Below are 21,044 nucleotides of genomic sequence, written 5' to 3'. Positions count from 1 at the left end.
AATTTTGAAGTTGTAAATTTTCAAATTATTGTGTTACTGAATAATTCTTAAATTATGAAGTCTATTTTCTAAATTGTCTAATTGTCAAATTGGTTCATTTGCAAATTACTTCTTTAGAAAGTTATTGAATTTCCAAATTATCTAATTGTAAAATTACTAAACTTCAAAGATATCTATTGTCAGAATTAGTTATTTTACAAAGTATCATATTTCCAAATCACCTATGTCCAAATTATCTATTTTCCAAAATACCAAATTTCCAAATCACCAATTATGCAAATTTCCTGTTTTCCAAAGGATCAAACTTCCGAATTACTAAATAATCAAAGTAGCACAGTAAATATAATATGTAATGATCTGAGTCATAGCAAACTCATCACGTGCTGATTTAACGCATGATAAATCCAACGCGTAGTAAATGTAACGCGTGGTAAATATAACTTGTAGTAAACCTAACGCGTGGTAAATTCATCATGTGATGATCTAAAACGTGGTAAATACAACGCGTGGTAAATTTAACTTGTAGCGAACTTAATGCGTGGTAAATTTAACTTGTGACAAATTTAGCGCGTGGTAAATTAAACTTATGGCAAATCTGACGCGTGATAAATCGAACCCTTGGTAAATCTAACGCGTGATAACTCTAACTCTTGGTAAATCTAACGTGTGATAAATCTAATCCTTGGTAAATCTAACACGTGATAAATCTAACTTGTGGTAAATCTAACGCGTGGTAAATCTAACGCGTGGTAAATCTAACGCGTGATAAATCTAACTTGTGGTAAATCTAACGCGTGGTAAATCTAACGCGTGGTAAATCTAACGCATGATAAATCTAACCCTTGGTAAATCTAACGCGTAATAAATCTAATCCTTGGTAAATCTAACACGTGATAAATCTAACTTGTGGTAAATCTAACGCGTGGTAAATCTAACGCGTGGTAAATCTAACCCTTGGTAAATCCAGCCCTTGGTAAATCTAACCCTTAGTAAATCTAACCCTTGGTAAATCCAACGCGTGATAAATCAAACTTGTGGTAAATCTAACGCGTGGTAAATGCAACCTTTGGTAAATCTAACGTGTTGTAAATCTAACCCTTGGTAAATCTAGCCCTTAGTAAATCTAACCCTTGGTAAATCCAACGCGTGATAAATCAAACTTGTGGTAAATCTAACGCGTGGTAAATGCAACCTTTGGTAAATCTAACGTGTTGTAAATCTAACCCTTGGTAAATCCAGCCCTTGGTAAATCTAACCCTTGGTAAATCTAACGCGTGATAACTCTAAACCTTGGTAAATCCAACGCGTGATAAATCAAACTTGTAGTAAATCTAACGCGTGGTAAATCTAACCCTTGGTAAATCTAACGCGTGATAACTCTAACTCTTGGTAAATCCAACGCGTGATAAATCAAACTTGTGGTAAATGTAACCCTTGATAAATCTAACCTTTGGTAAATCTAACACATGATAATTTTTCATCCTACTTCTTCATCAACCAATTTTCATAATTTTTCAATCATCCTTTAAAAATTCAACACACTCAAAACTAAACCTACACATTGTTGCATTCACTCATACTTCCAGTAATAATCATCTGAATGCATAAGCTAAATCGGCAGCAACCAATGACTCACAGTAATTACCCAAGCAAAAAAGACCCATACAAGAATCGGAACTATAGCAAACAGCAGTGTCACGCGTTTACTCGTCGTTATCTCTTTTTCCAAGACCCGCAATTGTCTTATCTTTTTCCAAGAGAATTCGTATGTCGCGTTCACACGTCGCTCTATTTATCGCAATATGGACACTACAGTGCACGTGTTTCAATTAGGCGAATTTAAAGAACTAAAATTGTTGTGGTTCGATGCGAAACAAACGCTCGTTGCACTTTGCTCGAAACGATGAACCGTCTGCATTGTGAGAGGTTTATGCTATTAATAAAACGAGACTAACCGGCTTGCTCCCGGAACATCTGCGATGGAATTGCTCCTCGGAGTTACTGGGATTAGGTGAACGGGGCTCAAGGTCGATGGTGATACGTGATTTATAGAGATTTAATTGCGATCAGCCGTGGAGAATTTTAGACACCTGCAGCGAATTTATGTGATTGGGTGATTTATTTTGATGGTCATTTTTTAGGCGGTTTGATGATGCGGTTGATTGTTGGACGTCGGTATGTAAAAGGTAAATGTGTGGATATGGAAAATAATGATTGTGGGTTCTTGTAAAATGGTGATTTGTGGGTTGAGAAAATTGGTATGGAATTTTTAGGGCAATTTTTATTGGGATATTATTGGGATTCCAAATCTTCAAATACCAAAGTTGTTAAATTCCAAATCAAGTACCTGAACCGTCATATTCTGATAATCTCAAATTTCCATATCCAATTTCCAGGTTCTTAAATGAACAAATTTTTTAATTTTTTATTTCATGAATTTCAAAGTTTCACAAATCTCCAAACTCTTAATTCCTAAATCTTCAAATCCACAAATTCTCAAGACATTACATCTTCAAATTCCTCAAGTTTCGTATACCTCCAAATCCAGAAGTCCTCAAATCCACACATTCCTAAATTCCACATATGTCCAAATACCCACATTCACCAAGTTCCACATATCTTCAAATATTTATATCACCAAATTCCTAAATTCCTCAAGTTCCACATATCTCTAAATCCACAAATTCCTCAAATTCCACATATCACCAAACCTTCATATCCCCAAATCCTCAAATTTCTCAAGTTCCACATATCTCCAAATCCACAAATCTTCAAGTCCCCAGATTCTCAAATCCCCACATTCACAAATACCTAAATTCTCACATCTCCAAATTCCTCAGGTTCCACATATCTTCAAATCCTCATATTCCCAAATCCCTAAATTCCTCGAGTTTCACATATCTTGAAATCCTCACATTTTCAAATCTCCAAATCTTGAAACTCCACATATCTCCAAATCCCAAAACTCCCAAATCCCCAAATCCTAAATCTCCCGATTCTCAAATCCCTAAATCTCTCAAGTTCCACATATCTCCAAATCCCCAAATTCCTCAAATCCCCAAATCCTCAAATCCCACATATCTCCAATTCCCCAAATCCCAAAGACCCCATATCTCCAAATCCCCAAACCTTGAACTCCCCAAATTCCTCAAATTCCCCAAATCCCCAAACCTTGAACTCCCCAAATTCCCCAAATTCCTAAACCTTGAACTCTCCAAATTCTCCAAATTCCCTAAACTTCCCAAATTCCCCAAATCCCCAAATCCTCAAATCCCACATATCTCCAATTCTCCAAATCCCAAAGACCCCATATCTCCAAATCCCCAAACCTTGAACTCCCCAAATTCTTCAAATTCCCCAAATCCCCAAACCTTGAACTCCTCAAATTCCCCAAATCCCTAAACCTTGAACTCCCCAAATTCCCTAAACTCCCCAAATCCCCAAATTCCCCAAATTCTTCAAACTCCCCAAATCCCCACCTCCCGAAAACAAAAACCAACCATCAAAACATCGCATATTCCCAGCATCGCGTCACCACAGCACGCAATACAATGTATATAAATACCCAGAATGTAAATATTATCAACCTGCAGCATCATGTGACGCGACGAATAACCGTTTGTACAAATAGCGATGCAAAAAACGATTTCGTCGCCGGCATACAAACATGACGGAAGCGAATAGTGTATTAAGTAAGCAGACTGTTACATTCCATTCGACCTCCTTAAACGGGAAGAAGCGAACGTGTGCACCGTGCTAATTAATTCTTTTATGATGTCTCAGCTGTTACGAGACTTTTGATGGCGGACGCATCAGAGCTAAGTAAATCGTAAAATGCTACTGGGAATGATTATAGCGAATGTTCGATAAACGATACGCTATCGGGGATTGATAGATTTTTAATCGTGACGCGGGATGTGTAGTCACTGTTACTTCTTCTGAGAAATTTTTGTTACGTGGAAATATAGGTTCATATGAAGGTTTATACATATGTGTAGATGCATATTCATATGTATGAATGTATACATGTGTAGACATATATTTATATATATTTATGTGGAAATATAGGTTCATATGAAGGTATATACATATGTGTAGATGCATATTCATATGTATGAATGCATACACGTGTAGACATATATTTATATATATTTATATATATTTACGTGGAAATATAGGTTCATATGAAGGTATATACATATGTGTAGATGCATATTCATATGTATGAATGCATACATGTGTAGACATATATTTATATATATTTATATATATTTACGTGGAAATATAGGTTCATATGAAGGTATATACATATGTGTAAATGCATATTCATATGTATGAATGTATACATGTATAGACATATGTTTATACAGATTCATACATATGAATGTATACATATGTAGACACATATTCATACATATGAATGTATACATATGTAGACACATATTCACACATATGAATGTATATATATAGAGACACATATTCATACCTACGAATGTACACATATGTAGGACACATATTCATACATATGAATGTATACATATGTAGACACATATTCACACATATGAATGTATACATATACAGACACATATTCATACATATACATGTATAGTTCCACATATGAAAATTGCAAGTGATAATTCTATCATAGCTTTCTTAGTAATTTTGTAGTTGAATAATTTTAAAAATGCCTTCTAATTTTTTTGAATTTTTAGCTCCTATCATTTTTTAAACATTTTTTTTGCGTTTACTGACTGCTGTCTTCCATTACTTTTGAAACATTTGTTTTCTTCTTAAATTAACTCCTTTTCTTGTAATTTTTAAATATTTTGTAGCTTGTACCATAAACTATTTTTGTAATTTTTAAATATTTGACACCTTTTTCACTCAACTGCAATTTTTATCATTCCTAAAATATTTTAAGGATTCTTTTATTTAACCGCTGTTTTCATAACGTTTTTTATAGTTTGCGTTTGCAATAACTCCCAGTAAAAATAAGGATTCCCAGAAACGTTTTCCAGCGATGCAATCTTAATTAAAAGCGAATATGCACATATCACTTGTACCATTGAAAACACGATTTTGCAACAGATTATGTTCGACTAATTTCGTAGGTAATGATTAAAGTATAATCACAGGTATAATAACGTTGAATCAGCGGAATCGGTAAGAACGTAATTTTCCCATGATATCTGGGACTTCGACGTCATTCGAGTTCACCGGGAATCCCTTGTTTCCTTGATGAAACTAAGAACAGTAATCAACATGTAGGTGAACGACATGATCGAGATAATTAGTGACACAATTCCATTTCTCCGTCAGTTAAATAAAAAATGTTAAACTCACGAAAGTACAGTTTCACTTGTGATTCACTGTGACTCACAGGTTTATTAACAAGGAAGTGATTTGAGCTTCGTGATTAGCTCTGATTTCATTTTAATTCAATTCTGTTTTCGTTATAGGATAAAATTGTTGGATCAAAGATTGGAGGAGGCAGACCATAAGCAGATTAATTATAATGATTTTCATAGTTAATATTTTTAGATATTTTTTGTAGTTAATTTATGGTTGATATAATTAATCCTTTAGTTTATATGATTATGTGCAGTGCACCTAATTTTTGTTGTTAACCTAATTAATTGTATAGTGTATATAGTGTAATATGATTAACAGTTCATGCAATTAATTTACAGGCAATGCAATCAGATATAATCTTAACGTTAATAAAAAAATTGTAATAAAAAATTGTAATAAAAAATTGCAAAGTAACAAAGTAATATTAATAATAAATATAATGGTAATAATTAATAAACCTTGCTTTAACAAATGATTTACAATTACAATAACAATGCCTATAGTTACAGTTACTATCAACAATTCTCACAGAAATAATTTTCAATGACAAAGTTTCAATTAGGAAACCTAACCTCAAAACTAACAAGTCTAAAGAAAAATGCATTTCATAACAGTAGACAATCATAAATTTTTCCACCAGCAATGAAACTTGCTGCAAATATTTCAAATTGTTGAAAGATTCGTTCATGTTTGTCAGATGAAGTATACAAAATAAATGGAGGCAAAGATTAACGCGATGCGGATAAAGTCGGTTTAAGTTTTGAAACGGTAGAGACTGCAAGGTCGTTCTTTGATTACATCATTGCAGACCTTGTGTCTGTTACTCTCGACCAATTCAGTTTCAAACTACGTGAAATTTAAATATATAGAACGACCTGGTGAAATGTTTCACGTTTGTGTCTTTCACGATGTATGGCAATTATAAAACTGTGGATGGATCGTGTTATTCGTGGTTTTGATCATTTTATTTGAATTTGTTATTGAGAGCTGATACACTTTTTGAACTTCTGAGCAAATTTTTGAATTTTTTTAACTTCTTAAATTTCTTAAATTTCTTATATTTTTTAAATTTCTTAAATTTCTTAAATTTCTTCAAATTCTTCAATTTCCAATATTTTCTAAATTTCTTCAATTTCTTAAATTTCTTAAATTTCTTACATTTCTTATATTTTTTTAATTTCTTCAATTTCTTCAATTTGCAATATTTTTTAAATTTTTTCAATTTCTTCAATTTCTTATATTTCTTAAATTTCTCCAAATTCTTCAATTTCCAATATTTTTTAAATTTCTTAAATCTCTTCAATTTCTCCAATTTCTTAATAACTTCTTAAGTGAACCTAACCTTTTAAATGAAGCTAACCTAAACCAAGAATGAATGCAATACCAGAAATTATCTTGCTGTTCTCATTCTACAAGACAACGTTCTAAACATACGAATGCATCTACATTTATAATTAATTCTCGAGTAGAATAAACAACTAAAGAGCAAGTATACTCTGTAGACAATGAAGATACTTGTTCAGAGAAATGTGATTCGAAAGCCAATTCGCAGTGTTGTATCAGCCACAAGAATGCGACTCAGAGAACCACATACGAGACAAGCTAAAAATAAAAAGGATTAGTCAGAGAAGATATATTGAACTTGTTCGAAAATAAATAAATTCGAAATAACGTCAGATTTTTCTACTTTCCCAAGCGAAATTTCACAAAATTATAATCGAATCCTCAAATTTTCTAATTGACTCGCTGTGTTATTAAAATAAAAATAAATTGATGTAGTCCTCATGTATTTTTCTGTTGAATGTGATTGATTTAATAGCATCAATTATTGTGGTAAAAAAATTAATAGGTTTGCTGTGGTTCGGTGATTGTCATATGTGTGACCTTCATAAGAACATATGTGTAGTACATATGTACATAAATATGTAATATACATGTGTAATGCATATGTTACAAATGTACATATTAATAAACAAATATGTTTAATGTAATTAACTATATGTTACAGACACATTCTATATAATCGAATAATTTATACATATGTTCATGTTCAATATATGAATATAATTTACACATATGTTCAGTACAATCAAATAACTCATACACACATGTTCAATATAATTCTAATAATTAATACACATGATTAGTACGTCAAATTAATTTACACATATGTATGTTCCATACAACCAAATAACTCATACATATATGTTCAATACATGTAAATAATTCATACACACATGTTCAACATAATTCAAATAATTCATGCACACATGTTCAACATAATTCAAATAATTAATACACATGTGTAGTACATCAAAATAATTTACACACGTGTTCCATATAATTCAAATAATTAATACACATGATTAGTACGTCAAATTAATTTACACACATGTTCCATACAATCAAATAACTCATACATATATGTTCAATACATGCAAATAATTCATATACATATGTTCAACATAATTCAAATAATTAATACACATGTGTAGTACATCAAAATAATTTACACACAAGTTCCATATAATTCAAATAATTAATACACATGTTTAGTACGTCAAATTAATTTACACACATGTTCAACATAATTCAAATAATTAATACACATGTGCAGTACCTCAAAATAATTTACACACATGTTCCATATAATTCAAATAATGAATACACACGTTCAATATATGAAAACAATTCACACACATGTTCAATATATCAAAAAAGTTAACACAAATATTCAACACAATCAAACAACTCATACCCACATATAACATATCAAACTAACATACACATATGATAAATATTACTATACATAACCAAAAAATTAAAAAAGAAGAAGAGTCTTCTTTAAAGCAAAATTACGTTATTGACACAAGACAACAAATTGAAAGGTTTAATTGAAAAATTGAGTATCATAGAACACATTGCTACGAATGTCCATCTTCAGTAGAGTACTTAACGAGTTAAAAACATGACACCTCATTATCCACATCCATTGAAGTGTGAGAAGTTCTCACCTTGGGCTACAAATAAAAGAATAGTAACGAACGATAATATAAATAGAATTATCATATCTGATCGGTACAAATCGTGGGAATGTAGTTTCAATAATCACCGGTGTTAACATCTCGCGTGTATCCTTCTACCTCCTACTTCCTTTTTTTCTCTGATCTTTCGAGGTCCTCCAGCAGTTTGCGGTCGGACCTGTTTCGATAAACATCTCTGTTCAACACGTTTGCTAACGAATTGCACTTTAATGCGAGATATTTAGTGAAGTGAAAATATGACAATTATTGATTTGTTAGTGGTATGACAGTTAATTAAGTGTATTTAACAAATGAGTTCGTGGTTGAAACACGTTTATGCGGCTGTGACGCCGAGGAGGTTAATATCTTACGTTTTGAATGTGATGGTTTATGAATATAAATATTTTTGCGAGTCTTTGAATTTTCAAATTTTTCTTGAGTTCCTAGATTTTGAATTATACAATTTTATTTATGAAATTTAACGTTCATAAATTTTTAGGAGTACAAAATTTTGGGTCCACAAATTTTGATATTTACAAATTTCTATATTTTTGAAATTTTAAACAAATTTTTGTATTTACAAATTCTAATGTTCTTGGTCACCTAAATCTTCAAATTTCTAGTTTTCAAATTAGGTAACAAGATTTCCAAGTTTTTAGAAGCTTCAGATTCCCAAATTTCATATATGCTGAATCTCACATGTGCCAAATCCCACATCTGTCAAATTCCACATATGACAAATCCCACATGTGTCAAATTCTACATATTCCAAATTCCATATGTGACAAAACCTACATATTCCAAATTCCACATATGCCAAATCTCACATATGACAAATGCCACATGTGTCAAATTTTACATATTCCAAATCCCACATATCCTAAATCCCACACATCCCAAATTCCACATGTGACAAATCGCACATATTCCAAATCTCACACATTCCAAACTCCACAGGTGACAAATCCCACATATGCCAAATCCCACATATTCCAAATCCCACACATTCCAAATTCCACATGTGACAAATCTCACATATTCCAAATCTCACACATCCCAAACTCCACAGGTGACAAATCCCACATATGCCAAATCCCACATATTCCAAATCCCACACATTCCAAATTCCACATGTGACAAATCTCACATATTCCAAATCTCACACATCCCAAACTCCACAGGTGACAAATCCCACATATGCCAAATCCCACACATTCCAAATTCCACATGTGACAAATCCCACATATTCCAAATCTCACACATTCCAAATTCCACATGTGACAAATCCCACATATTCCAAATCTCACATATGCCAAATTCCACATGTGTCAAATTCTACATATTTCAAATCCCACACATCCCAAATTCCACATGCGACAAATCCTACATATGCCAAATCCTACACATCCCAAATCCCACACATCCCAAATCCCACACATCCCAAATCCCACACATCCCAAATCCCACACATCCCAAATCCCACACATCCCAAATCCCACACATCCCAAATCCCACACATCCCAAATCCCACACATCCCAAATCCCACACATCCCAAATTCCTTAATCCCTAAATCTTCAAATTCTAAGAACCCAAACACCCCAATCCCCAAATCCCAAACTCAACTCCTCTCCACCCACAAATATCCCCTAAAACTCCCCCAAAAAATAGGAACGAGTAAAACATCTCCAAAGCTCTGAATTACCATATATTCCCCAGGAAAAACAATTCTACGTTAGATCTCCACGCAACGATATAAACCAACAGTGAAAATAAACTCTACTTAAACAAACTATTTCAAAGAGTGACATTTATAACGTATCATCGCAGTTCTAACAGTTTCCTGAAGATAACTATGTTTTTATCAGAGTAGCGCAGTAATTTCACGTTTCGAGGAAAGTAGTCATGCATTCCCACATATCCGCGAATCGCGAGCGTCTCGTTAACACTTCTCCGTTGAGTCTCGTGTGACACGGTCATTCTGTGTTATGTCCGAAAGCAGAGAGGCCCGAAAAATGGCGCATTTCGAGAAGATGGACGAGCAGCATCCTTACTACGCGATCGCCGCGGCCCGAATGTGGCAAAAACCGGAAACTAAAGAAGTGACTGTCGCGTCGATCTATTGGAAATTTGCGGCATTCAACTTTCTTCAGAACAAAAGGTGAAAGTTGTGGTGTAACGTAGCGTAGTTGACGGAGCAAGTTTATCACAATCATCTGCTATGTTTATACATCATTTAATTTCAAGCGTAAAATTTTGCTGAGTGCTTGTATTATTTGTTAAAATGCGCTGAATTAAGATAAGGCTATTAATCTTTTAATCTTAACTATTAATGACGTATTGTGGGTTATTAACGAGAGATTTGTGGATAAGAAATAAAATTCTGTTATTACGTTAATGTTATATAAGCTTGCTTTGCTATAATTGATTTATTGATTAATAGTTGCATGGGCTGTGCCATGTAGGTTTAAGGATGAAGTATAATTGCGGGGACTGGTGATAATAATTTTGCAAAATTGTAGCGGGGGATTGGAGAGAATGTAGGGAAGGTAGATGATACTGGGGAAAATTTGGGGATGTGAGAAGTTGGGAATGTGAGGAGTTGAGGATGTGAGGATTTAGGGATGTGAGAAGTTGGGAATGTGAGGAGTTGGGGATGCGAGGATTTAGGGATGTGAAGATTTGGACATGTGAGGATTTGGACATGTGTGGATTTGGATATGTAGAGATCCGAATACATGGGGATTTGGATGTGTAGAGATTTGGACATGTGACGATTTGGGGATGTGTGGAATTGGAAATGTGAGGATTTAGATATGTGGAGATTTGGAATATGTGGGATTTGTCACATGTGGAATTTGAGATGTTTAGGATTTGGCATATGTGAGATTTGGAATATTTGGGATTTGTCACATGTGGGATTTGGCACATGTGAGATTTGGAATATATGGAATTTGGGATGTGTGGGATTTGGCATATGTGAGATTTGGAATATGTGGGATTTGTCACATGTGGGATTTGGCACATGTGAGATTTGGAATATATGGAATTTGGGATGTGTGGGATTTGGCATATGTGGGATTTGGGATGTATAGGATTTAGCATATGTGGGATTTGTCACATGTGGAATTTGGGTTGTGTGGGATTTGGAATAAGTAGAATTTGATACATGTGGGATTAGGAATATGTAGGATTTGACACATGTGGGATTTGGAATATGTAGAATTTGACACATGTGGGATTTGGCACATGTGAGATTTGGAATATGTGGGATTTGGGATATGTGGGATTTGTCACATGTGGGATTTGGGATGTATAGGATTTGGCATATGTGGGATTTGTCACATGCGGAATTTGGAACGTGTGTGATTTGACATATGTGAGGTTTGGAATATGTGGGATTTGTCACATGTGGAATTTGGAATTTGTGGGATTTGGCATATGTGAGATTTGGAGTATGTGGTATTTGACATATGTGTGATTTGGGATGTGTGGAGATTTGGACATGTGAGTATTTGGATATGTGAAGATCTGAATATGTGGGGATTTGAATATGTGACGATTTGAGGATGTGAGAAGTTGAGAATGTGAGGATTTGGAAATAAAAATTTGGCTATATAACTATTTGAAAATATAAGAATTTAGTGCTATTGGTTTTGGCACGTTACAAATTCAAAAATATAGAAATTTGAATACATAGAAATTTGCAAATGTTAAAATTTGAAGATTGCAGAGTCTCAGAGATATAGTGGATTTGGGGATACAGTAATTTAAAGATGTTAGCATTCAGTAATGCAGAGTTATTCAAAAATAGAAATTTGCAAATGCATATTCTAAGAAGGTTAGATTAGGTTATACTCCTGAATACATAAAGATTTGAAAATTTCAAGATTTGTGGAATTTGAGAATTTGTTAATTTGACTACTCAGCTATTTATAGTTATTTATGGTTTGCATATAAGTTTGCAAGCTCAGTTATTTACAAAATCATGAACTTAAAAATATTTGCAAACATAAATTTATAAATTGCAAATTAAAAAATTGAAAAGCTACAAAATTCACACTCACACCTTCTCACCAACTAAACTCACATTAATCAAAATTTCTCAGCTCCACAAAATCCACTACACTTTTGCAAAACTATTTCGCTTCTACAATCACAGAAAGCTTCACCAAATCAAACCCACACCCCAAACGACACATGTAACTCATCTTCAGTATGAGCTTTTCATCTCCGCTATTCACTCTCTCATCTTCCCCCAAAAATAATTCACAGAATCCAAGAATCAGATGGCGGCTTTTTCGAAAACCTCGGAACTCTATTGGCCGAGAAGGTGCGAGCGCAAGAGCAAGTGGAAGGACCCATTCCGAAGAAGAAGGATGACTTGGAAGCGGAAGAAGAAGAAGAGGAGAGCAATCTGAGCGAGGTGGAAAGCATCGAGGAGCCTGTCGAAGCACTTTTAGAGACTGACAGCGACAGGGACGAAAATGAACACGCCACGAATTTCTTGGCCGAGTCTATGGGATGGAACGTGAGTTAGAACTGTTATTTATTCTTTTCGTTCACATAATTCGGGTCGAGTGGTTGTATTTTTGCGTAACTCTTCGTTTACACTTGGTTGTCCTCCGCGTGTGGTTTAAATCGAGATCAAGGTTGACGTGTTACTGTCAGACATCAATTTTTACGGGCTAACATACTTAATTTTCTTTTATCATTTAATATTTATCACGATCCCCAATTATGTTGTGTAAAAACATTGATCGATTCGCTCGCTCGAGAGTCCGCGTATTCGACGCGTGGGTGTCGAGGAATTTCAAGAGTTTCTTTTCCCGAGGCCAAAATTCGGTGTGCGTGTATTTCGAGAGTAGTCGACCAGCGATATTGTAACAATCTTCGCAAAATCGTGAATGGATCGACTTAAAATAAAATGTTATTACCTCAGTAGCGTTGTCGACGTCATCGAGAATAAGGGGTGGTCTGTTCGATGGACGCTACTTACGGACGTTGGATTTATTTAATGCTAACGACGGAGATTATAGGAAACAGATGCAGGAAAAAGCTTGGGAACTGTTACATATAGCTACTGTGATACACTTTCACTTCACATATGTTTTTAATGTGTTTGGTAAACGTAATTTGTTACGAAATTAATTTCTTGGATATGTGAAGTATATTTATTTTATAGGGATATTTCTGAGAAATTGTGGAGTACATATCTATTGTATAGGCATATTTTTTGTGAAACATTAGTATATTTATTGCATAAGGATATTCTTGTGAAACGTTAGTATATTTATTTTATAGGGATGTTTCTGAGAAATAGTAGTATATTCATATTTATTATCTAATAGAGTTATGAACAGCGAGAAAGATGGGAATATATTTATACATTGACTTAATAAAAAAACTATTTCAACATAAACTAATATTCTTATCAATATTCAACATCCGCTTATTTTCGTTTAAAATAATTTGCCTTTTATATTCTTGCATAAAAATAAGTAATGTACACAAGAATTTCACTGAATTTGTGATTACAATTTCTTTCTTATAGTCCCATATTAAGACAAAAATAATATATAATAATTTATAGAATAATTTCAATTTGTAATCAATATAATTTATTTTTGATATTCTTGTAATTCATAAAATAATTTTACTTAATTTATTATTGAAATAATTTATTTCTTATATGCTTACGTTAAATCTAATTTATAAAATAATTTTAATTAATTTATAATAAAAATAATTTATTTCTCACATTCCTACATTAAATATAATTTATACAAAAATTTTACTTAATTAATAATTAAAATAATTTAGTTCTTGTCTAACAAAATTAAATGTAACATAAAATAATTTTAATTAATTTAATTTTAACAATCTCACAATTAATATAATTTATTTCTTACATTCTTACATTAAAACAAAAATCATGAAATGATTATAATTCATAATTAAAATAATTAATTTCTTATCCACCATTTTCTTCAATACAGCAATTCAATCTCCACTTCAATTTCTACACTTCTATACACTTCCTTCACTCACATACAATAATTGAAAAAGAAATCGACCATAGTCTAATTATATTGAAGTATTGTTTCATTGATTATTCACAAGAATTCATGATTGAACTGTGAGGGTGAAATCTATCGTGCAACAGTAACAGGACGATATTGATTTCACAAAGGTTGCACAGTTGTAGCCGACTATTCGTCGACGTTTCAGTCCAATAGTGTCGTTTGATGTTCCTAAATAATACCATTACTGTGTTAAATTTTGGCGATGAAAATAATGAGGCTGGGAAAATATGACGCTTCGTTCTCAATCAACCTTGATGAACATTATGTGAGTACAAAAACATGTACTTACTTGAGTCACATCAATTAAAATGTAGTAAAAATATAAACATTTTTTATAGTAAAACCTTCCATAATTTAAATTAGAATGTACAAGGTTTATAGGTTAATCATATTTTAATTTTTAATTTGAAATTTTAGAATTTATTGATTTATGAATTTTAGGGTCATGTGGAGAGATGTTGGATGTGGAGTATTGTTCCATATGTTAGATGTGGGACATATTACATATGGGACACATTAGATATGAGATATATTACATATGGGACACATTAGATATGGGACATGCATAGGAATTTAGAAGTTTGAAGATATAAGGATTTGGAAATTTGAGAAATTTGGTAATTTGGAGATTTAGGAATTATTTTGAGGCGTTGAAGTTTAGACAGTTGGTAGATTTAGGATGTGATAATTTAGAGGTTAGGAAATTTGGGTTATTAAGCTGGAAATTTGGGGACATAGAGATTTGGAAATTTGAGGATAGAGAAATTTGGTAATTTGGACACTTGACCATTTAATTAGTTGGAGGTTTTGAAGTTTAGGGAGTTGGTAGATTTGGAATGTGATAATTTAGAAGTTAAGAAATTTGGGTTATTAAGCTTGAAATTTGAGGACATAGAGATTTGGAAATTTGAGGATAGAGGAGTTTGGTAATTTGGACACTTGACCATTTGATTAGTTGGAGATTTCAAAGTTTAGGGAGTTGGTAGATTTGAGACACGATAATTTAGAGGTTAGGAAATTTGGGTCATTGAACTTCAAACTTTGGAGATATAGGGATTTGGAAATTTGAGGGTTCGATGAATTTAATAATTTGGATACCTAACCATTTCATGAGTTTGAGGTTTTGAAGCTTAGGGAGTTGGTAGATTTGAAATATGATAAGTCAGAGGTTAGGAAATTTGGGTTATTAAGCTTGAAATTTGGGGACATAGAGATTAGAAAATTTGAGGATAGAGAAATTTGGTAATTTGGACACTTGACCATTTAATTAGTTGGAGGTTTTGAAGTTTAGGGAGTTGGTGGATTTGGGACACGATAATTTAGAAGTTAGGAAATTTGGGTTATTAAGCTTGAAATTTGGGGACATAGAGATTTGGAAATTTGAGGATAGAGGAGTTTGGTAATTTGGATAATTGACCATTTGATTAGTTGGATGTTTTGAAGTTTAGGAACTTGGTAGTTTTGAAATATGATAATTTAGAGGTTAGAAAATTTGGGTTATTAAGCTTGAAATTTGAGGACAGAAATTAGGAAATTTGAGGATGTGAGTTTGGTATTTTAGAGATGTAGGAATTATCTTGAGGTTATAAAATTTAGAAATTTGCTAGTTTTAATACATAACAATTTAGAGGTTAAAAATTTAGGAATGCTTCAGATTTAAAGATGTTGGAACATAAAACCTTGAGGATCTAAAAAATATAACAATTTGGATACTCGATTTAATCACAAGCTTACAAGATTTGATTATTTTCATATTTAAAACAAATATATAGTACATAACATATACAGGTTGTCTCACAATTACTCTAATTCCCAGCAAGGATTTATAGCCTCGTTAATTCTGAATAAATTCTCCCATTTCAAAACTGACAATAAGATTTGAACCTCCATTTCTTAATGCAGTTCATTAACAAAAATCACCGCCCAAAATTAAATTTATCATTACTCCTCCAAATTCTCTCCTACACAATGCAGAACATACCATCACAAAATCCCAAAAGCTTCTCACAAAAAATCCCAGTCTTGAACCCAGCCTTGAAATATATCTAACCGTGAAGGTATCGAAAAAGAGAAACGTAGGAGCACGTGAATGCCTCAATTATGTCACCGATATGGCGCGCGCTGCAGGGTGTTATCCTCTAAGCTGAATCGAGCAGTTAAGCTCAATCTGAACATCGACATGCTGGTGTTGGTGTGTTATCCAACGTTTGCGACGTTGTTGCACACCACCACGAGTCGAACCGTCGACGTACGACGACTTCGTTCTGTCGGTCCATCTATTCCTGGCAGTGTGCTGCTCGACACCGTCAGACTCCTGTCTCGTCTTCTCTTCGCGATTATCCTTTTGCGCGACCCCCGGGGGGTCTGTGGTGTTTTCAAGGTCGTTAACGGGATAAGTGGTTTGGTGACTCAAATGTGGAGAAATGTGGAGATGGGGTAGTTTGGGAGGTTTGTGGTTTTTGGGGTGAGAGGTGGATTAGGATGTTGTGGAATTAGATTTTTATTGGGTTACTAGTAGGGCTAATTAGATTTCTATTGTTATTACTATTAGGGTTAATTAGATTACTATTGGGTTACTATAAGGACTGCTTAGGTTACTATTAGATTACTATTGGGTTACTATTAGGACTAGAATTACTTACAGGACGGTTAGAAAAGACGATCAAGGCGTAGATCGATGGATCATCGTTGTGGATGGTGAAATATGTGGAGTATTAAGGTTTGGAGCTTGGATGGGTTTATGTTAGATCTGTGTTAAGTTATAGTTGTATTTGTGGAATTTAGAGTCGACATATGACTAGGTTTGGGTTATTTATCTTAGGCCTAGCTTAGTTAAATTGTGGTAGAATTGATGGAATTTGAAGACTGGATGTGAATGGGGTTGGGTAGTTTATCTCAAGTTTAACTTATTTAAATTGTGGATGTACTATTGGAATTTGGAGTCTACTTATGACTAGGTTTGGGTAATTTATCTCAAGTTTAAATTAGGTAAATTGTGGTTGCATTAGTGAAATTTGGAGACTGGATGTGGATGGGTTTGAGTAGTTCATATCAAGTTTAAAATATTAAAATTGTGGTTGAACTATTAGAACTTTAGATTCTACATATGACTAGGTTTGGGTAATTTATCTGAGACCTAACTTAGTCAAATTGTGGTAGAATTGATGGAATTTGAAGACTGGATGTGGATAGGGTTGGGTAGTTTATCTAAAGTTTAACTTATTTAAATCGTGGATGTACTATTGGAATCTGGAGTCTACTTATGACTAGGTTTGGGTAATTTATCTCAAGTCTAGATCCAGTTAAATTATGGTTGCATTAGTGAAATTTGAAGACTGGATGTGGATGGGTTTGGGTAGTTCATGTCAAGTTTAAATTATTAAAATTGTGGTTGCACTATTGGAAGTTTAGATGTGGATGTGGATGGGTGCTGTATAGTTAGGTCTACATTATTTTCTTGAACTGTAGTTTGTTGAAATTGGATTGAAATGTGGAGTTCACGTGTAGATGGGTTTAGGTAATTTATTAGGTCTCGCTTATTTGCTTAAATTGTGCTTACAATATTTCCTCAAAACCCGTGGTTACATTTTTGAAATTTAATGTTTGGATATAGATAAGTTTGCATAGTCTGTTACACCTAGATTTATTTAAACTATAATTACATTATTGAAGTTTGAAAATAATAAAAGTTAAGTAATTTCTGTTCTACAGTTATTCACTTAAATGTTTGCTTATCATTCACATTAAATGTGAATATACTGGATACACTAATGGAACTTGGAAATCGAAGTTTGGTACTTTATGTTAGGTCTAAGGTCACATTCTAATAATCAGTTGCACTATTATTATTAATTTAGAAATATGATTAGTAGATGTTATTAGAAATAAAGATGACTGGAAATAAAATAGATATTATTTTCTAGGTTAGGTAATATTTTCAGGCCAACTTGTGTTAGGTCCAGCGTTGTTCACCTAAACACTTTGCTTTGCTAAACCTAAGCGTTGTTCTTAAACACTTTGAAGCTAATCTCCTGAAGTATTTCAATCTTTTCAAGACCTTCAAAACCTGAAATTTCTAAAATTTTTAAGATCTTGAAACCTCAACTTTGAAACAACTGTGGAAGTCTTCTGAAACGTTTCACCTAAAATTTGTTCACAATTACGTTTATCTTACTTTCTCACAATTCATACACTTCCTGCAAATTTTACACTATATTTAAACATGACTAACATTTTCCATTAAGTTCAATCTTGATAGAACTCTAAAATTATCTTAAAACTGTAGTTATCTTAAAACCTAAAATTGCATATCCAAATCTAACTAGGTATCTAACTAGGTATCTAACTAGGTACCTAACTAGATATCTAGGTATCTAGATATCTAACTTCTATTAAATAATAAATTACTTTCTGCCCCACCTATGATAACAAAAGTCATTCAAACAAATACAAATTCTAAAAAACGATTTTTTCACAATTTGTCTTCAAAATGATCGTACAGTTCCAAGCGTGTGTTCATCGAAAAGTCACAGTCATAAAAATAAATCAAACCAACTGAGAAAACCGGCGTTGAGCAACCGCCTCGTGCTGTATCTTCAAAAATTGGCAAACTGTCAGCGACATGGTTTCGTTCGCTATCAAAATGTTCGCGAAAAAAAGTGGAGACGTGAACCCATAACCTCAACATCAAATAATAGAAAATGATCATTTATCAGGGACTCGAGGACGCAATATACTATGTTTGAGTTACTTGAAATTCTCTCTTCTCAGAGCTGTGATTCATTTAACCTAAAAGTATGGTTAACGAAGCAGCTCGGTAAACAAATCTTGCTTTTCTCTGAAATCAGACGCAGCCCAGTTTTCCCATTATTGTGCGATTATTTTGGACGCGTTTAATGATTCACGAAAAAATTACTGAGTGTATATAAATACACATACCGTGTTTTTATCTGATGGAAGTTTCTGTGAAAGTATTTTAGGTAGACATAAATGTTTTAGGTTTAAATTTCAAGTTTATGCAAAAGGAATTTTTTATTTATGGTAAAATTTCAAGTTAGAATACATTTTAAAATTTTTACAAAAATATGAATTTTTGATTCAGGACAAAATTTCAAGTTATGGTACATTTTGAAATTTATGTAAAAATAGGAATTTTTAATTCTTGATAAAATTTCAAGTTATGGTACATTTTGAAATTTATGCAAAAATATAAATTTTTAATTCATGAAAAAATTTCAAGTTAGAATACATTTTTAAATTTATACAAAATATGAATTTTTGATTCAGGACAAAATTTCAAGTTATGGTACATTTTAAAATTTATGCAAAAATATGAATTTTTAATTCATGAAAAAATTCCAAGGTTTAGTACATTTTAAATTATATACAAAAATAGGAATTTTTAAATTAATGAAAAAATTGCAAGTTATAATACATTTTGAAATTTACACAAAAGCATGAATTCACTAAAAAAATTTGCATATAGAAATTGCTATATTTGTTGAATGGTCAAGTAGTAAATGAAAATTTAAGTATACATATGTACATACATTAAACTACACATATGAGTGATTAATTTACAAATGTGACTGATTTACAAATGAGTGATTTTGGAAAATACTATGTCTTTAAAATTTTGTCTATACACATTATGTTAAAATTTTGAAAATTTCTGACATTCTACTTTGAATTATATTAGCATGTGAGAGGTTATTACATTAATTTGTTCGTACAGTATTAATTTGTGAAAAAATGGTGAGTTCGTTGGTCGGCAAAACGGTCCGGAAAAAGCTTGAGTTGCTTAAATTAATTCGTACCGCTGTAAAATAGATCCGTCGACTGAGTGGGCGATAAACTTGCATAATATCACGAAAATTAGGCTATTCTGTGAAGGACGAATAGTTGTATACAGGGGTTCACGAGTACTTCTACACTTGGTAATTATAAGAAACGTAAATTGCACAATAAAATTCATTCTTTCATTTTTAATATGAAATTTTAAATAACTCATCATGAATTTAGTATATTGATGAAGTCTTCAATTATTTTATTCAGGGACCTCTTTTAAATCTTGCAAAAATTTTTGCAACCCCATATGTGAATCGTGTCACAAAATAAAATATTTCAAGTCAGTAATTGCAAATCAATAATCAGAAGTATTAGTCTATTCTATACAGTATCATATTATATTAACAATGAAGAATAATAACCTAGTTGATGCTTCATATAACATTAATAATTAAAAATATTAACCTTGTTGATATATCATATTATGTCAATAATGAAAGATATTAACCTAGTTGACATACCAAGAAAAAAAATATTAACCTACAAAGTCAAATTTTATCAAGATTATCAAATGTCCCAAAAATTATATCAACATCAATATGTCATACATCAAATATGTCATACGTCAACAATCAAACTAACCTAAAACCCCAAATTGTATCATCAACATTACAAAAGCTGAATCAGAACTACTACCCATCACAAATATTAACCTACTTGATGCATCAGCAATCAAACTAACCTAAAACCCCAAATAGTATCATCAACATTACAAAACCACAATTAGAAATACTGCC

General features: G+C 32.6%; 1 protein-coding gene and 1 long non-coding RNA gene across 14 annotated transcripts in view; one reads left to right on the top strand and one right to left on the bottom strand.

The window, feature by feature from the left end:
* stac (C2 and C2B_Munc13-like domain-containing protein staccato) overlaps positions 1–21,044 on the top strand; it is a 55,151-nt gene that overhangs the window by 14,932 nt on the left and 19,175 nt on the right. For 6 of the 13 annotated variants that reach the window (XM_076540320.1, XM_076540321.1, XM_076540319.1 and 3 more), the window contains exon 2: positions 12,650–12,905. In XM_076540320.1, the coding sequence (XP_076396435.1) occupies positions 12,650–12,905 (256 nt within the window). Of the gene's footprint in view, positions 1–1,928; positions 2,028–2,141; positions 2,187–8,560; positions 8,734–10,373; positions 10,536–12,649; positions 12,906–21,044 lie in introns of those variants that run through there. The other 7 variants (XM_076540323.1, XM_076540325.1, XM_076540322.1 and 4 more) reach the window with 5 other exon arrangements.
* LOC143265881 (uncharacterized) lies at positions 8,117–12,635 on the bottom strand. The gene is made up of 3 exons (XR_013040655.1): positions 12,465–12,635; positions 8,465–8,553; positions 8,117–8,372 (listed from the first exon to the last, which is right to left on the bottom strand). It is a non-coding gene; the product is annotated as an uncharacterized LOC143265881 (long non-coding RNA).

The sequence above is a fragment of the Megachile rotundata genome, chromosome 15, assembly GCF_050947335.1.
Source record: "Megachile rotundata isolate GNS110a chromosome 15, iyMegRotu1, whole genome shotgun sequence".
In the NCBI taxonomy this organism is placed as follows: domain Eukaryota; kingdom Metazoa; phylum Arthropoda; class Insecta; order Hymenoptera; family Megachilidae; genus Megachile; species Megachile rotundata.
This window is presented reverse-complemented; position numbering and strand designations above follow the sequence as displayed.